General features: G+C 40.4%; 2 protein-coding genes across 5 annotated transcripts; both read left to right on the forward strand.

Moving 5' to 3' along the window:
- The first annotated feature begins 936 nt into the window (after positions 1-936).
- On the forward strand, positions 937-9569 carry LOC117787147 (trichohyalin-like). Its single transcript, XM_034625589.1, has 9 exons — positions 937-1129; positions 4192-4553; positions 4767-5402; positions 5484-5762; positions 5955-6146; positions 6267-6602; positions 6723-8120; positions 8888-9434; positions 9499-9569. The coding sequence occupies exons 1-9, from the start codon at positions 937-939 to the stop codon at positions 9567-9569; spliced, it is 4014 nt and encodes a 1337-aa protein (XP_034481480.1).
- Positions 9570-10978: 1409 nt separating this feature from the next.
- LOC117786446 lies at positions 10979-17552 on the forward strand. Of its 4 annotated transcripts, none has more exons than XM_034624712.1 (4): positions 10979-11177; positions 14665-15024; positions 15617-16200; positions 16259-17552. In XM_034624712.1, exons 2-4 carry the CDS (start codon positions 14727-14729, stop codon positions 17498-17500), a joined length of 2124 nt encoding a protein of 707 aa, XP_034480603.1. In that variant the 5' UTR covers positions 10979-11177; positions 14665-14726; the 3' UTR covers positions 17501-17552. The 4 variants fall into 4 exon arrangements, with proteins under 4 accessions (XP_034480603.1, XP_034480601.1, XP_034480604.1 ...); XM_034624710.1 differs by having other exon boundaries at positions 10980-11177; positions 15590-16200; XM_034624713.1 differs by having other exon boundaries at positions 10980-11177; positions 15644-16200.
- The last annotated feature ends 678 nt before the right edge of the window (positions 17553-18230 follow it).

The following is an 18230-nucleotide window of genomic DNA, read 5'->3' on the forward strand; positions in this document are numbered from 1 at the left end:
GTTCGATCTGCAGATCAGCTAAATCCAAACAATAGCCTCTATTTCTCAGCCTTAATCATGCTCATTTGCATGTCCATTTCCATTTTTATGGGCAAGACAATAACTTGGCATTCCTCTCACTTTTCTAGCCTCAAATTTGACTATTAATCTTTGATTTAAGCATTCAACTTCACTGAGTTGGCCAACAGCACACAAAACACTTTCCATGCCAAGGCAATAGAAAGAAAAAAAGAGAATTCCATTTCATTTCATTTGACCGCTTTAAAGTCACCCAACAAAAAAAGTAGAAAAAAAATATGAAAAAGTAAATGGGGGGAACAAAATCAAGTAAAAAGCGACAATACAACTGTGTTAATTTACGCTTTGGGCGGAAAATGTGTGTTTTGAGTTGAGCATTTTGGTCAAATTGCGCCAGAAGCCAAATTGCATGCAAATTATGTGGAACAATTTTGGCATCATCTAAGCCATGACCAGTTTCGGTTGCCAGTTGCCAGTTTCCAGTCCAGTTGTGTCGCGCACTTCCGCCAACAATAACAAATATGAAAATGCCATAACAATAAAATTAGAAAAATGGCAAATGGAAAAAGAAAATGCATAATTGTGGGACAGGCGATGGAAAAATGAGGTGAAACAGCTGACAAACCGCAGCAAATGAAAACGAATTCAGGTTTAATTAAAACAAAATTGGCAATGAGTTTAACACAAATTAACGCATTACGAGTAATGCTGTGTGGAATGTGCCACTAAATGTGGCACAGTTTTTTTTTACTTGATTTTCAAATTGAATTTGTATAAAATTATTGTAGTTTTATGATGAGTAGCGGGAGTTGCAACTGCAACGCTGCAACTGCAACAGCAACTCGTCTGTTTGCGATTCGAGGCAAAACATTTTCACACGCGCCGCCGCTGGCAGCCGTAATCGAAGTGGGTTACCAGATGCAGTCGTGCCGCATTCGCATGCAACCTGTCACACCGGTGCGCCAGATGCTGGGCGGGCAGCAGCACCAGGAGGTGGAAGGGGAGTGGAAGGCGCTGCTAAGTGGCCATGGCATTGCCCCAGCTTATCGATCATTGCGGCGACTGCACAGAGGCGTCGTCAAGTCGCTCAAGTCAGCGTCAAAGTTACAGGGTGGGCGAACATACACTGAAAAAAAAGACCATCTCTTAAAATCAAGAACATTCATCTTAAATATTTTGTTCTTAAAATTAGAATATTTTACGACAATATTTCTAATTTGAAGAAAATTAAACTAAACATGTGGATAAGGTCATAGTCGAGATCCCGACCATAGGATACCCGTTACTTATTTCACTATATATATAAAAGTACTTTAAAGAAATTACTACCTAATAAAATCTACTGCATACTTTTAGGTGATTGTATTGAAATAATAACTTTATAAATAACTTTGGTTAGCTATTACTCTGCTGCGGTTAAGTGAGATTATAGATATTATTAATAGACAACGTTATTTACTATAAAAACTGTATTATTTTGAAAACAGTGGGTGTGGTGGTTTTTCGCTATTTAAAAATAATTTTTGTTTATTTTATTTTTTGATTTTAATTTCTAGAACATTTATTTTTTAAATATGAACTTGGTCTTATTTGAAATGTTCTGATTTGAAAATGTTTATGTTTTCAAAACAATTTTTTGACCAAAATTCTTAGTTTTGATACCAAAATCTTGATTTAATAACACTTTTATATCAGTGTATAAAAGTGAAATATCTGCAGCCCATTTGGTTGGCTCTCTATGACTCTGGGCTGCTTCTACGGTTCCATATTGGTGTCAAACTGCTACGAGACACGTTAAAGCTACTCGCATTTGGAATGGCGCATTGTCTGCCCGAGAACAAAACTCACAACAGACTCAAAGTCAGACTCAGAGTCAGAGTCAGACCTACAGTCAGAGAGTCAAAGTCAAAGTCACAGTCGAAGTCAGAGTCGGGAGTCAGTGCCAGGTTAGCGTCAGTGTCAGTGGCGCATTCGTTAAGTATACGCCATGTATGCGCCTTTTAAGTGCCTAGGCCAACCGGTTCCACCAATGCCAGGCCAGATAATGCCGTGTCTACCTTTGTGAAAAGCCGACAACGTTTGACTCTTTGTCAGTTAAACTCCCTCCGACTTCCCCTCTGCTCTCTCTCCTTACAGAACGCACGCTCCCGCGGGAAATTTTTGCTGGCATCTCTTTTGGAATTTTAAAACAACATTGCAACGTTGATGATAGTTTATTATTAAATATAATATTTTTTCTAATATACTGTCAATCAGCTTGTAGTTGAAATTCTCATTTCTATCAATTAATTATTTATTGATTTATTGCTTAAAATAATATTTTAATATTTTATATTAATGGTTTTATATACATATGAAATTCTTAGCTTATCAACATTTTTAATCAATTTAGCCTAACATCTAGCTAAAAGTTTATTTCAGAACTATATTTTGCTAGGATCGAAATTCCAAATATAGAAAACTTTAGGTAATCTGTAGTCATAGATGATAGCATGAATTTAATTATAGCTTAACTACAAGGTTGAATCTTAAAAAAAAATATATTAAAAATGTTAGTTTAAAATAGATTAGTTTGAAATAAAACTTCAGAGAGAAGCTTTTATTTGCTGATGCTTCTGATTAATTATATAGCCCTGATATTTAAATGAATTTAAATTTCTATAAAATGCCTAAAATATATTGTATAACTTATAATGTTAATACTGTATACCTGAGAATGTACAACTTAAATGCAACTTATATTCTCAGAATTATTAACTTTTTAAGTATGTGTACTCGTATCTAAATATTATCAATTCCCATGGGAACTGTAGGCATTTAAAATTGGGTCGCCTCACTGGCTCTGGAGTTGAGCTCTGTCAGCTGAGCTGGAGCTACAGTTTCCAGAGTCAGAGTCAGAGTCGCTGTCAGACAAAGCGCAGCCAGACGCAGCCCTAAGGGCAATGTTGACGCCAAAGTGGCAAGTGGTGCAAGTGGTGCGATGAGTTGCAGCGAGTGCAGCAGCGAGTGGCAGCAGCGATTGCAGGTGCAGCAGCTGCACGTTGTGGCTGCTTGGTTTAGTTAGTTGGTTGCTTGGTTGCTTCGTTGGTTGCTTGGTAATGGCAATGGCATGTTGCTGTTGCGAGTTGCAAGTTGCTTTGCCTGCCACGCCAAAAGCCAAAACGAAACAAGTGAAAACAAGTTGAGCGCCTGCAGCAGGCGGCATGCCCCGAAAGTGGGTCAGAGTCAGAGTCAGAAGACAGAAGACAGAAGACAGAAGACATAGATGGAGTTGCAGTTGGGAGCTGGAAGTTGGGAGCTGGAAGAGGGAAGTCGCTAAGCAGCTAGCTGAGTCTCAGGTGGCCAGTTATACATATTGTTGTATGTGCAGTAGCCGTCGCACCAAATCGGGCGGGCGCTTAAACTGCTGGAATGCTGAATGTGGAGGAAAAAAGAGTGGAGACGAGGAGGTAGACAATGGGCAAAATGGGAAACGGGAAACTGGCAATGGGCGACGTCATCAACAATGCGTTGTGGATGTGGATGTGGATGTGGTTGCAGTTGCAGTTGACTCTATTGACGGTTATTAGGCATGTCGAAGGCGGGCTAATGCCTTGCAGATTGTTGTTCTTGTCTGTTGTCTGTTGTCTTTACTCAGTTGTTGTTGTTGTTGCTGTTGCTGTTCACATTGATGTTCTGCTTGATGATGATGATGGCTTTTTAATATGCATTTGGTGGCTGATGCACAATTTACGGTTAACTTAATAACAGAATGCAGAGCATGCGAATCTCTTGTGTAACTCATGCGTAATCTGTCTCTCTCACTCACACACTCTCTCTCTCTCTCTCTCTCTCTTTCTATCTCTGCAGCGGCTCATCCTGGCGCTGTTTGTTATAGCCACGCCCATTGTCAAATGTTTGATACACGCACCCATTGTGATTTCCTCATTCCCAATCTCTTTGGACGTTGTCAATGCACGGCACCAACAAAAATGGTGGGAGGATTATGTGTGGCACCTGCAGCAGCCGATGAGGAGCAGCTGATTGAAAAGGCTTCCACAACAACAACAACAACCACGACCACAACTACACCTGAGCCCACAACCAGACGCACTACACCCACAACAACCAGAACAACCACAACAACGACGACAACAACAACATCTGCTCCCACCACCGCAAGAACAACTTCAGCACCTGTTATCCTAGAGGATGAGTTGCCCGCTAGCGTGGAGGAGCAAACTCTAGAGGAAGATGATGGTGAAGCAGCCAAGTTGCGTCCACAAATCAGCGAACTGGACAACGGCGAGAAACTGGAACCCATAGACTTGGCCCATGAGGAAACAGAGCTAACACAGCAACAGCAACAGTTGGAGGACAATGACAAGAAACAAGAGGAACCGCAGCAGACAGAGTTGGAGCAGGAACAAGTGCCGGAAGAGATGCCACAAAAAGTGTCCGAAGTGGCGCCCGAGAAGGAACAGCAACCGGCTCAGGAGCAGCAATCAACTCCAACGGCCACCACAGGAGCTCAACAATTGCTGACGCCTGCCGATGTGATTACAGAAGCTATAGAAGCCGTCGAACAGGAGACTGAGGCTGCACCCGCCTATGACTATCCCTATAAAATTGACGAGGAATATGCGGAGGAACATGAGATCAAACCAGAAGCAGAGCCAGAGAAGGAAGCAGAGAAAGAGGCAGAGGTAGAGGCAGAGGCAGAGACAGCACCTGAAGCAGAGACTGCAGCTCCAGCTGCTGAGGAGCAGCATGAGGAGGAGGAGGAGGAGCTGGAAGCATCGGGCGCACAAGAAATTGCAGCACAGGCCAACGCAGACGATACCATGAAATTCGATTATGAAACGGCTGTCGATGAGGAGGAACAGCAACCACAACAACATGACGAGCTGGAGCCACAAGCCGCCACAGTGCCGATTGAGAATGAGAATGAGACCGAGACGGATGCAGAGACAAGCACTAAGAACTATGAGCAACTGCAGCTGGAGGATGAGAAGGAGGTGGCAACTGATGCTGATGCTGAGGCAGCCGCTGGTGATGATGATTTGATACCCGTGCATAACGATGAATTGCACGAAACTGAAAGTGTGACGCAGCCAGACATTACTCAGGTGGAGGAACAATCAGGGGATCATCAGATGGAGATTGAGACTGAGACTGAGACTGGGTTGAACCAAGAGATGCCACAACAAATTGACGACACAGCAGCTAATGATGAAATTGATGAAGTGCCAGCAAAGCAGAAGGAGAATGAGGAGAAGCAACAGGTGGCCACAACAGAAGCAGCTGCCGAGGAGCCAACGAAATTGGAGGATAACGAAAGCCAAGCGGAGAAAGAGATCATTCCCGAAGTGACGGAGGAACAAACAGAGAAATCCGAAGCTCAAGTCGAAGCCGAAGCCGAAGCCGATTCCGAATCCCAGCCAGAAACTGAAGCTGAACTCGCAGCTGAAGCCGCAGAAATCGAGGTAACAACAGAAACCGCTGCCGAGAATGCAGTTGAAATTGAGACGAAGAAAGAGCTGGAGAAAGAGAAGGAGAAGGAGACTGAAAGCGATCTGGCAGAGCAAAGCGCCGACGTCAAGCCGACAAGTGGCAAAGATGATTTAAATGAAGCCAATCAATTAAATCAAGAGCAAATCGAGGAACAGAAACCAGCTGAAGCTGCGGAGGATGAAGAAGCTGAGCTGGCAACAACCGAAAGGCAGCAAGAGCAACAAATCAATGAGGAGAAGCTGGGGGAGAATGTAGAACAAGTTGCCACAGAGACAGCGAAGGAGACTGAGTTGGAGACAGAGACGGAGAGGGACACGGAGGCAGAGACAGAGGCAGAGACTGAGACGGAGGCGGAGGCTGCAGCTGAGGTGGAGGCAATCAGCGAAGCACAACACGAAGAATTGACTTACCCAACAAATGATGATGAATTGGCGCCACAACAGCAAAACGAAGAGCAGACCACAGAGCAAGTGTTGGCTGACGAAGTGGAGAAGCTACAGGAGGAGGAGGAAGAGGAAGAGGAGGAAGTGGAGGCAACGACTCAACTGACGGCTGCTGAACCAGAAATCGCCGAGACGCAGCTGCTGGCCGAGAAGGAGAATGAGCTAAATGCAAATGCAATTAAGACGCCCGAAGTGTCGGAAACAATTGCAGAGACAGAGACAGAGGCAGAGCCCGAGGTGGAGAAGGAGAAAGAGACTGAGACAGCGACAGAGACTGAGACGGAGGCTGAGCCTGAGCCAGAGCCAGAGCAGTTAGACAACGTGGCTAATGATGAGGTGTCGCATGTGGATGCAGTTGAGGCGGAGACAGAGTCAGAAACCTATCATGATGAAGGTGCGGTTGCAACTAACACTGATGCTGATGCGGAGGCTGTCACTGAGGCATTGCCAATTAAGCACGAAGTGCTGCAGGAAACCACCGAAGCTTTGAAGGAGACCGACATCCAAGAAGAGCCAGCTACTGAGCAGTCAGAACAGGTGGAGCAGCAATCGGAAACTGTCACCGAGCGCAGTGAAAGTGGAGAGTTTGATGAAACGGAAATGGACAAAAATGAAAATGATAATATCATACAAGGAGCGGAGCCAAATGTGGAGCAAGACACAATCAAGGCCATTGAGAATGAGGCGGAGACAAGGCCAGAGGTGGAGTTAGAGACAGAGACAGAGACGGAGAAGGAGACAGAGAAAGAGTTAGCGCCCGAAGCGGAGGCAGATACAGAGTCAACACCAGAGGAGGCAGTTGCTCCAGTGGAGGCACAACACGACGAAATGCCCATGCCAGCTGAGAAAGAAGTGGAACCACAACAGACGACAGCCGGAGAAGACGCAGATGAGGAGCTTTCCAAGCCCGAGGAGACAGTGGATTATACCAGCATTGAACAGCTAAAGGAACAAATCGAGGAGGTACAAAAGGAACAGCAGGAAGAGCAAACTCAAGCCGAGACAGAAGCGCAGTCTGAAGCGGAGACTGAGATCTCGGCTACGCAAATTCCAGAGCTGGCCGCAGAGGTCCCAATTGTAAGCGATGAACAGGTAAAGGATGACTTCAAGGAGAGCGAAAGCATTGCGGATATACTCAGTGATCTGATGCTTGAGGGTGACAGCACCGTGCCTCCAGTGCCATTTGGTGAACAGCCTTCGGAAACAATTCCCATGCCGACAGAGACTGAAACGGAGCATGAGCAGCAGTTCGAAGAGGAGCAGGTGCCAGCAATGCCCGATTTGCTGGCGGAGGCAGCTGAAATGAATGAGCAACAGGAAGAAGCACAACAGGAGGAGACACAACAAGAGGAGGCACAACAAGAAGACGCACAACAGGACGAAGTACAACAGCAGGAACAACATCAACAGGATGATGAAGAAGAAGCAGCAGCAGCTACTGAAGCGGCTGAGAAGCTCATCACTTTCTACCCAGAAGTGCCAGTGGCCGAGGAATCCTCTCCAGCACTTGCAGCTGAGGAAGAGCAAACCAAGTCCGAGTTAACCACAGTTGAACCTGAAGCAGAAGCCGAACCTGAACGCACTTTATCTCCCGAGGAATTACCCTTCGATTTGAGCGATACCTCCGGTCCAGTTAGACTGCAGGAACTCGAGTCGGACAGTCTGATTGTGGAGTCAACCACACTGGATACGCTGCTGGATCAGAACAATCACATTGAGGAGGAATCTAATGCACCCGCTGCTCCCAGTCAAACGCACGAGGAAGCCACTCCCAATCCTGCGGACATCGTTGAGATCACAACACAAACAATGCTGGGATTGGCAAGTCGTGTGACTTTGATGGAACCTGCAGCACCTGTGGTGACCACACTGAAACCCCTAATGAACTGGGAGGAGGCGACACCACAACCAGCTGCCGATATTCCAGCGCCAGTTTCCACACTGTCTCTGCTCAGTGGCAAACCAGGCTCAGAGTTGCGCAAGCGTGTTGATCTCGGTCTGGAGGCCATCTCCCTGGGTCTGCCCTGCGCCAGTGATCGTCAGTGCCAGCTGGCCGATCCTCATACGGTCTGCAATGGACGCGGCGTTTGCGACTGTGCCACAACGGAAGGCGCACAAGGACAATGCAGTGCGGAGCGTACAGGATGCAGTCCAGGCACTTTCCAGGTAGGCTTTATCCATGACTTTTATCTGTACTTAGTGACGGTGTATGAAGACAGAAGAAACTATCTTAGCTTTATCAAAATCTAATTGACTTAACTGCGTATTATCAATTTATTCATGTTAGATCATATTTATCAACATTTTCGAATATTTACACTCTTTAAGCTCTCATAACTTGAGCATAACTTATCCGATTTTTTCGCTGAGTGACAGTTTGATCATTGTTTAACTTCTGCATCAATTCTGCATCAATTCTGCATCAATTCTAAACTTTATTCATTTGTTAAATTTACATTTTTTCGAAAATTTCCGGTGTTGACAACCTTAAAATAAAATCAAATCGACAGCTGATAGCTTAGGGTTTGTAAAAATGGATATTCTACCCATTAACGTATTTTCAATATCTTTGATTTCTTATAGCATGTCAAAAATGAACCGATTTTCGGACGGTATTTCAATTCAAGCGTTTTGTGACTTCTTTTATAATAAATTCTGCATACAAGCTTTGTTCATTTAGAAAATTTAAGTGTTTTCGAAAATTAACGATTGTTTTCATATATTGCCCTTAGCGTAGCTCTCAAATCTTTTTAAAATTTTAAACGATATTAATTGAATATTATTTAACTTTTAAATTAATTGAACAGCCCAATAAGCTTACTTGAAAACATTTCACTTTTTAAAAAATTTACGAATTTTTGCAGTCGAGTATACACTCGACTATAGTTTTCTTGGTTGTCAAAAAACTTACCTAAAGGCTTCTCTCCTTACAGTGCCGCTCCAGTGGCGTGTGCATCTCTTGGTTCTTTGTGTGCGACGGTCGCGCCGACTGCAACGACGACTCGGACGAGGAGTGCACCCACAATGCGCGACTGAATCAAACGTGCCCCGCGGAGGCGTTCCGCTGTGAGCGTAGTGGACGCTGCATCTCGAGGGCAGCACTCTGCGATGGACGCAAGCAGTGTCCCCATGGCGAGGATGAGGTCGGTTGCAATGGACTGCAGAAGGGCGGCAACAGTTGTCCACCGCACACGTTCCGTTGCAAGAGTGGAGAGTGTCTGCCGGAGTATGAGTACTGCAATGCAATTGTCTCCTGCAAGGATGGCAGCGATGAGCCGCCACATTTGTGCGGTTCCCGTGCCATGCCCAATCTCTTCATGCGTCTCATCGAGGCGGGCGGCCTCTTGGCCAGTCGCAATGAGCCGGATGCCTATTGCCCGCACCGCTGCAGCAATGGACTGTGCCGATCCACGGCAATTGTGTGCTCTGGACGCGATGGCTGCGGCGATGGCACCGATGAGCAAACCTGCGCTGTCTGCCGTAAGTTCTGCCCGTCCCAATCGAGTCAATTCCTATGCTAATCTTACCTCTCACATCTCTCTAGGTTGTCCTGCGCCAAATGCCGCCAGCCTGCCCGTTTATTTGGCCAGACATCGTCCCATGCCACTGTGGTAAATCTTTCAACACTAGAGAATTATCTACAACACTGCATTTGCAACAATTGCAACACTATTTCATTCACTTTCACACACTGACTATCTCGAAATATTTGATTTTTTGATTTAGCATTTAAGTTGATTTAACGCTATTTATTTATTTACTATATTTATTATTTTTTGACTGCGCCTGCCACGCCCAATTGCCACCTTGCTAGCAAGGGATGCACCAACACATCCTTTGACCCAGCGATGCTGACAATTGTGCGCCCTCCGCGCACTCTATCCCTATCACCCGCTATCATCCCTAACACCATTATTTCACACATTCATTCACACACTCTATTTATTCTACTCATGTGCCCATTGAACTATTTATTTTCACTCTACTCCAAAACAAAATATCAAAAAAAAAAAAAGGAAAAAAACCAACATGAAAAAACAAACTTCATTCGCTTAGCTTAGTTTTATGAAATTATCTAATTTATTTAAATTATGGCCAGGCAAAAAAACGAAACGAAAACAACAAAAAATACACAAATGATGCATTTTTATCTATAAATTTGTTTGTAAATAAGTTAACAAAATGCTTAATGTACATGATGAATGACGATATATGAAATTGTAGGACATTATAATGTACCAATATCAAATCCTTTATTTACCTTAACTATATTTACATAGAAAGTGTATCTTTTTCCAAGTCAAAAACAAAACAACATGAAAAAAATCGACAATCATCGAAAATGCATTAATATATAATATTAAAATAAACTTATTTTATAAATAAAAAAATGTCAAAAAATGATGAAATTTTGTGTTTTAATTTTTAGATACTTCTGCGAATTTTATATTTTCTGTGGGATACTCGTATAAGGAAACACTATGGAAATTAGTTTTAATAATATTCTAAAAATAGAAAATTCCCTCAGTAATGATTAAATAATAATTTCAGTTATTTCCGTTTCATATTCGAAACACCCTGTATCTTATTTCCCAGTCGCCGCCATTTGTATTTGTTGTCATTTCGCACAAGCACGTGCCGAAATTCCAGACGAAAACCTGCTGCACACGTCTCTCACTGAATTCGTTCAAGGCGGCATTTTGTTTATTTGGAAACTTTTGGGGCATTCAACAGATGTTTAGGACGCTACTTGGCGAAGGACCTGAGAGCCATAGGCTGGCGTCAGTGACAACTGCGCAGTCGCTGTGAGTGTGTGTTGGCACTGAAAGCAACAAACAAATAAACATTGCATACTTTTAGGCGGCGCGCTCAAAATGCAACGACTGTTGCCATTCCTAGGCACTCTCTCTCTATCTTTCTCTCTTTCTAGCTCGCTGCATATACAAAACGTGCCAAGTGTGAATGTGTGAAAGCTCTCACACTCTCACCAACAGCCTCGCTGCGGCGGCGGCAGCGGCAGCGTGTAAAATATTTTGTATTATTATTATCCGTTTGCCAGCCATTGCAGCAGGACACGCGACCGCCGTGTAGGTGTGTTTCTGTACCTTTTTTTGTGTGTGTGCTTGTGTTTATATATAATAAAATATAAAAGCACATAAAATATTGCCACATGTATAGTTGCAATCAATGAATAGCTGCAAAATGCTAACAAAATGAAATCAAGTGAGTGCAAAGGTCCTTTTATTTTAACAATTGCTGATGCGGATGCGGAAAAAGCGTTTGCAAAAAAACTTCTCTACACTAGTGTGTGTGTGTGGTATGGGTGTGTGTATCTGTGCACGCGCAGCTTGTTAGTATCTATTGTGTCACTCGAATGTTTGCAATTTTTACGCTGACACTGCAACTGAATCCACTTCAATGGGAAACTTGACAACACTTTGCACGACATGCGTACTTGTGTGTGTATGTGTGTGTGAGTGTGTATCTGTGTTTGTTATTTTTACTACGTCACTACGTCCTCGACATACCTATACATATAAAGATGCATGTACGTAAAAAGGCTTGGTTGAGTTTTTGTCTTACAAAAAGTGCATTACCAAGCCCTTAAAGTGACTCATTTATGGTCCCCCCTTTAACACGTACAATTCAATCTAATACTATAATCAAATAATATAAAAATAATAAACACTGCACTCTTTTATCAAATATTTACACCTCTGTTCTTTGTTTTTTTACATCTATTTGGTTTTTACTTTTGTGTATTTATTATCGTAAAAGCTGTTCATCTTGAAATCTTTTTCACTCGGTAAGTTTAGACAAATAAAATCTAATAAAAGTAAAAGCAATGAATGTACACAATACAAATAGTAATGATCATTTCTGCTTTGAAATGGGTCAGTTTAATTGCGTGCAACAGAATTAGTTTTCATCATGCAACAAACTAATTAAAGGCTCTTTGATTTTTATCATTAACAACAATGTCATGTTAAAAAATTTTAATTGATAAGCATACTGCATTTATAATTTAGGTAGATACAATCTTAAAGCAGCTGGCTTTATCAATAAATAAAATGAGGTACATTTTAGGTGTTTAAATAAATATAAAAAATCGAAATCAAATCTGCAGTTTTATTAAAGCAAGTCAAACCTTGTTTGCAAATTTGATCAAAATATTAGAATTTAACCAAAATTTTGTTTAGAAAATAAATGTAATGCCATGAAAATTCCTTCAAAACTAAGTTTTATGTTTTATTGGAATTTTGAAAAAACAAATCTTCGTGGAAAACCTTTTGAAAGTTAAGAGAAAAAAACCAAATATATCGATATAAATTAGTCTTTAAAAAGTCGGTAACAACGTATTTGAGCGCTTATTTGTTAATGGAAATACTCGAATGTATATATACGGATATAAAGTGCTCTTATTCATTGGCTTTTTAGTGTTAATATTCGAAGCAATGAAAGCTACCTTGGAAAAATTCCTAGACATCTTTCTGTTCAAGCGACAATAAAAACAAGGTAATTTGTTATTTATTACTATGTTCTTTAATTTTTCATTTTATTACATTAATCACAAGAACATTACTCATCATTAAAAGATTTGATTGAAAAAACAAGAGTTTTATGTGGAAGTATTATTCAACCTGTGCGATAGTATTCGTGTGTTGGGCGTCACTCTTCAATTAAATTTTTATATTTTTTCCAATAGTTAACTACAAACTATGACTACACAGTTGGAAATCGTGAGACTTGCATAATTGCATAATCCATCATTGTTGCTTCAGCAATTTGGCTTAACATATAGAAAACAAAATAATAATAATAATAATAAAACACGGACTGTTGAACTGGTAAATACCCTGTATTTGTATTTATCATTATTGACTTGCGATGGTAAACATTTTTTAATTATAAAGAAAAAATTAATAGTCTGTGGCAAACTTTCGAAAACCGATAATGCAGATTAAAAAGATGGATATTCACATATCTAAAACCATATAGGAAAAAAATGTATTCAAATTCACAGTAATAAATTTAAATTACTTAGTAATTGCTCTATGATTATAGTAAATACTGAAAACGTAGTCACATCTATAAAAACAAATGGTAAACACTTTATGTCTTTTAATTACAGGGAATAGTGAGCATGAAAAAACGCTAAGGTCATAATAACATTAATGTCTGCGATAATGCAAATGCAAATCAATAATCTCAGCATCTAAATGTTTGTATATATAATTTTTTATATACATATGTATCTGTATAGTTGGGTAGTCAGAGCGAAACTGAGTGATGGCAGCCGAGTGGCTTCGTGATTGGCCAAACTCGGTGTGAGAGAAGTCATCGTATCCGTCCGCAAGTACAATGAAAATGTTGCCGTTGTATCTTTTTAAGTGCTCACGGATCGGTTGACGTGTTCGGCTCGCTGCTCTTTCGCTTTCGTTCATCAAATTATGCAAATTTGTCGATTATTTTGCTAAATTGCAGTTTGTAAACAAACCGAGCAAAACTGTCGCTGTCGCTCATTACTCGTAGTTAATCCACTTGCACTATCACGCAGACTAATTTAAATACCATTTTTTCCGGTGCAATTTATGTGACACAAATTGAAACTGTCAACAAATACATAATACTAAATGTATAGTTCATTAGCAGCGGATATTGTTTATTTTAGTGCGGTCCCAGAAAATATATTTGCTCGTCTCGTTCTTGGCAGTGAATGTGTTCTCTATGCAGTGCAGTGACATTCTAAACATAGTCTTCATCCAAAAAAAAATATAGTATTTTTAATTTAAATGTGCAACATGGCAGAAACGATATTGGATCATATTAAATGTTTTGGATCACACTCAACTTATGTAAATTAGTTTAAAAAAAAACAATTTCAGTCCAAGACGACACCAAACGCAACTTTAATAATAAAAAATCTAAATTGATTACATGTCAGAATTCATTATCACTCAACGAAAGTACAAAAGATTTATTATCATTACTAACGGTTTCTACCGTTCATGTTGATATAAAGCATATGTGAGAGCTTGGTGAGTCTTCTCGACTTACCACAACACAAATAATATTTATATAAACTAATTCGAATACTTAAACAGAGTTCATATTTTTATTAAAGAAATCCGCTTTTTCTTAATTTTCTGCGTAAGCTTAAATTAGATAAATCAAAAGCTAAATTTCTACGGAAACGATTTTCGATTTAAAAAAATTTGATTTGTAATCAATTATACTCTTGGATATTAAACTTGATTCAAAGTTTCGTTTTACATCTGTAGTGCGTGCAAATTTGCTTTATTTAGGAAAAGCGAATTAAACATATTTATATTCATTTGGTTTTAAATATCATAATAAATATTTTAATACTGCACTGATATTTAAACAGTTGTGTTTTTTCCACTTAAAATTTTCATAAATATAATTTTTTGTTAAATTTGGTGATGCATTTACCATGTGACCCACTGTGTGCAATAATGTTAACAGTTTGTGCAAGAAGAAACAATGCCAACTGTAGAGTTTTTTACCTAACATATACATACAGCTGATCTTTAGTGTACTTTGTATATTATGTAAGAAAAGAAGCATGCAAAACTTATTTAATGTTAGCCTAGGCCAAAGCATTGAAAACAAAACAAACAAAAAACTGGTTTCTATTATAAAAACAAAAATGTACTAATTGATCTTTCACATTTTAAATTGTTTATAGATACAAGGGCAGACCACCTAAGACTTACCTAAGTTGATCCGACCAACAGTTGGACTCTCACAATGTCCGACAAACGGCCACTGTTGGACACGAGTGACATCGAATCGGAGAAGGACGGTATTATGGGTGCCAAGGAATCATCCTTGTTGATGACTGGGATAACATACAAGTCCACAACTGTTGCTCCTACAGTTGTCTGGTATGGCCGACAATTACTGGTCCGTCGCAAGCTATTCGTGGGATTACTTGTGGTATTCATATTCTCCTATTTTCTAATCGGTCCTGCTGATGTGCTGGATCTGGATAACGTCGATAGCATCGTGCAGGTGCATCATCAGTCTAACGTATTGGATAGAGAAGGTAAACATGTTCTTAGAGTGTTTTTGACTTAAAGGAATGTAGAATTAAATGTATTTAGAGTTAGTCAAGAAAGTGATTTGACAAAAAAAATGCACAAATTTGCATTATTTTACTTTTTTTACTTGTTCTAAGAACCATAGACAAGGATAATAAAATAAAAAAAATAAATAAAAATGCAAACAATTACTTGATATACTTTTCCTAAAATGAGCAGATAAATTCGCAGGTACTAAGATAGATATTTATGAAGATCAGCTTTATAAATTACACAAACCTATCTTTAAACTGACACTTGTAGGGATGTTTAGAATATTCTTGTAATTTATTAATTATTATTTTAAAAGACTTTCCTACTTATTAGAAATCATTTAAGTATACATTTACTTTCTTATATTGTATTTGTAGCACCTTTTTAGGTTTTTTAATTCTCATATAACCATTGTTATTTATCTTTTATTTTTTGGTACTCCTTTTTGTTTGGTTGTCATCGTTTGCTTGTTGTCTTGTGTTTTTCGTCTTGCGTTTGTATATGTTTTGTGTGCAATCTGTAATGTATCGTTTACAGTGGTGTCACATTCAAACGATCTGAAAGTTAATCAGAAACTACTTTTGCCAAAAGGTTATCTTGTATATAGCAATCAGTGCAGAATTGTGGACTTGGATCCCTACAAACGGGAGGTGATGCGACATTTCAAACGTGTTTCCTATAAGCCCTGCAAGCAACGTCTCCCTCTGACCCAAATGCGCTATGATGACCATACTCGACGTTACGTGCTGAGCATTAATTCAACGGCATTTCAGAGCTATCACGTGAAAAACGTGTTGAGCTGTTGTTACATGGGCGTGGAGAGGGTCAGTGAGTCAAATGTCAGCTATACGCATTGTGAGCACTTTAAGAGCAAAGCACAGATTTCGAACACAACGGACAGTGTGATTGTCAAGTGCTCCACGGAGAAGGGACAGATCTATATTAATGGACATGCGACGATTCCAGAGCGATTGCAGATACGACAAAGGCTGAAGCAATGGAAGCGTCGGGATCAGGGACGACGTGTGCCCAGCGTGCTCATGATAGGCATCGACAGCATCTCAAGGGTGAATCTCATCCGTGCGATGCCCAAGACAGCACAGTATTTGTACGACAACGATTGGTTCGAGCTGGCAGGTTATAATAAGGTAGGAAGGAGATCTTCTTTAATCCGAGTCCTTTAACTAATACTCCTATTCATTGCAGATTGATGACAATACATTTCCCAATATTATGGCTCTCATGGTGGGCTATAATCTGAGCAATGCCATGAAGTACTGTAATCCCTATGTCTCAGGTGGCCTCGATAAATGCGACTTCGTTTGGAAGCTGTACAAGAAGCATGGCTATGTGACATCTTATGGCGAGGATGCGGTCAAGATCAACACCTTTAATTACCTAAAGAAGGGCTTTAAGCAGCCGCCCGTGGACTATTATTTACGTCCGTATCTTTCGGCTGCGGAGAAGTTGCTGGACGGGAATGTGGTGCTGGGCTTACCACATTGCCTGGGCTTCGAGACGGAATCGGAGCATGTGTACAACTATGCGCTGGAATTTGCTCGACGCTATCGCAACGATAGCTTCTTTGGCTTCTTCTGGACAAACACGCACAGTCACGGCGACATTTCCCAGACAAGTTCCATGGATGATTATCTAAAAGATTATCTGCAGCGTCTGTTGGCTCAGGGCACATTGGAACATAGTATCGTTGTGTTCTTCAGTGATCATGGCCTACGCTTTGGGCCAACGCGTTCCACCTGGTCGGGTCATCTTGAGGAACGACTGCCCTTTCTCTTCATCTGGCTGCCACCATTTCTGAGAGCCGAGCGTCCTGAATTTGTGAAGGCGCTGCGTGAGAATCGCAATCGTCTAACAACTCCATATGATCTTCACATGACACTGAAACACATACTCACTCTATCGGGTCGCACTGGCAAACTGGAGACGCTGGATGGCGCCAAAGATTGTCCACAATGTCAGAGTCTGCTGTTGCCCGTACCTCTCAATCGCAGCTGCGAGGATGTGGCAATTGAGGATCATTGGTGTACTTGCTGGTCCTACAAGGCCATCAATAAAAACTCCAAGACGATGCGACATCTGGGCGAGCGTGTGGTGCATTACTTAAATGATTATGTGACCAGCTTTCGAAATGGAAGTCTTGCCCATCTTTGTCAGCCCCTCACGTTACAAGGCATCAGTGCAGCCTATAAAGCTCGACTCTCTGATGACGATCCAAGTCAGACACAAATTTATTGGCTTACATTTTCTACCGCACCCAATCAGGCGTTATATGAGGCAACGGTGCGGTACAATAAGAGCTCGACAAGTGAGGATAATGTCCAGGTCACCGGATCCGTGAGTCGACTCAACTCATATAGCGGAGAGGCCGATTGCATGAATGATTTTGCAATCAAGAAGTACTGTTATTGCCACCATAAAAGTGGTTAATTCTAGTCAGCTTGTTTTAGTTAGTAAAGACTCAAAATTGAGATTGCCCCAAGTGCCGTTATACTTGTAGTTATTATCTAGGTCTAGCAGTAGCTGTTAAACTTAGTCATTAGATAATTTCGGTGCCGTGTGGGCGTTAACACCAGACTCTGAATCATTTCCAGAGCAGCAACGTGATAATATTTACTTAAATACTTAATAATAGCTAAAATAAATATATATATATATCGTTAGTTGTATTATATAAATATAAATACTGTTATATCTTTTTGCTCACTCCTTAAGCTCATCACTTAGAGACTTTGTATTATTCCAATTCATATCCTTACATTTATCTCGTATGTACGCATATCCCAACAAAATAATTCAACGATTGCCAACATTTCAATTATTTTTAATTATGCTTAAGTTTACCAGTATCAAATACTAACTTACTTATGCTACTTAAAACAAATGTTTGTTGCAAAACCAAATGAGTTTGTTCATAGAAAAATATCATTATTAAATAAACGATATCGAATACTAATCAATTTGTTGTTTGGCTTCAAAATGGGTTTTAAAACTAAACTAAATTTGAAAAACATGATGCATAAAGTTTACGTACATCCCAAAAAAATAACTGTGATGTTTATATGGTAGAAAATATATACATATTTATTATGAATTAAATTTGAAAAACAAATTAAACGCCAATTTCAAATTCATGGCTTAAAAATAATAGCATAGAAAT

The sequence above is a fragment of the Drosophila innubila genome (assembly GCF_004354385.1).
Source record: "Drosophila innubila isolate TH190305 chromosome 3L unlocalized genomic scaffold, UK_Dinn_1.0 0_D_3L, whole genome shotgun sequence".
Lineage (NCBI taxonomy): Eukaryota > Metazoa > Arthropoda > Insecta > Diptera > Drosophilidae > Drosophila > Drosophila innubila.

What these genes read in the sequence shown, in the direction of transcription:
- LOC117787147 (XM_034625589.1), top strand. Translation starts at nt 937, where the DNA reads ATGCAGTCGTGCCGCATTCGCATGCAACCTGTCACACCGGTGCGCCAG. An exon ending in CAGAGAAATCCGAAGCTCAA is followed by an intron (nt 5,403 to 5,483) that starts GTCGAAGCCGAA and finishes GCAGAAATCGAG; the next exon opens with GTAACAACAGAAACCGCTGC. An exon ending in AGGAGAAGCTGGGGGAGAAT is followed by an intron (nt 5,763 to 5,954) that starts GTAGAACAAGTT and finishes GCGCCACAACAG; the next exon opens with CAAAACGAAGAGCAGACCAC.
- LOC117786446 (XM_034624710.1), top strand. Translation starts at nt 14,727, where the DNA reads ATGTCCGACAAACGGCCACTGTTGGACACGAGTGACATCGAATCGGAG. An exon ending in TAACGTATTGGATAGAGAAG is followed by an intron (nt 15,025 to 15,589) that starts GTAAACATGTTC and finishes TATCGTTTACAG; the next exon opens with TGGTGTCACATTCAAACGAT. An exon ending in AGCTGGCAGGTTATAATAAG is followed by an intron (nt 16,201 to 16,258) that starts GTAGGAAGGAGA and finishes TATTCATTGCAG; the next exon opens with ATTGATGACAATACATTTCC.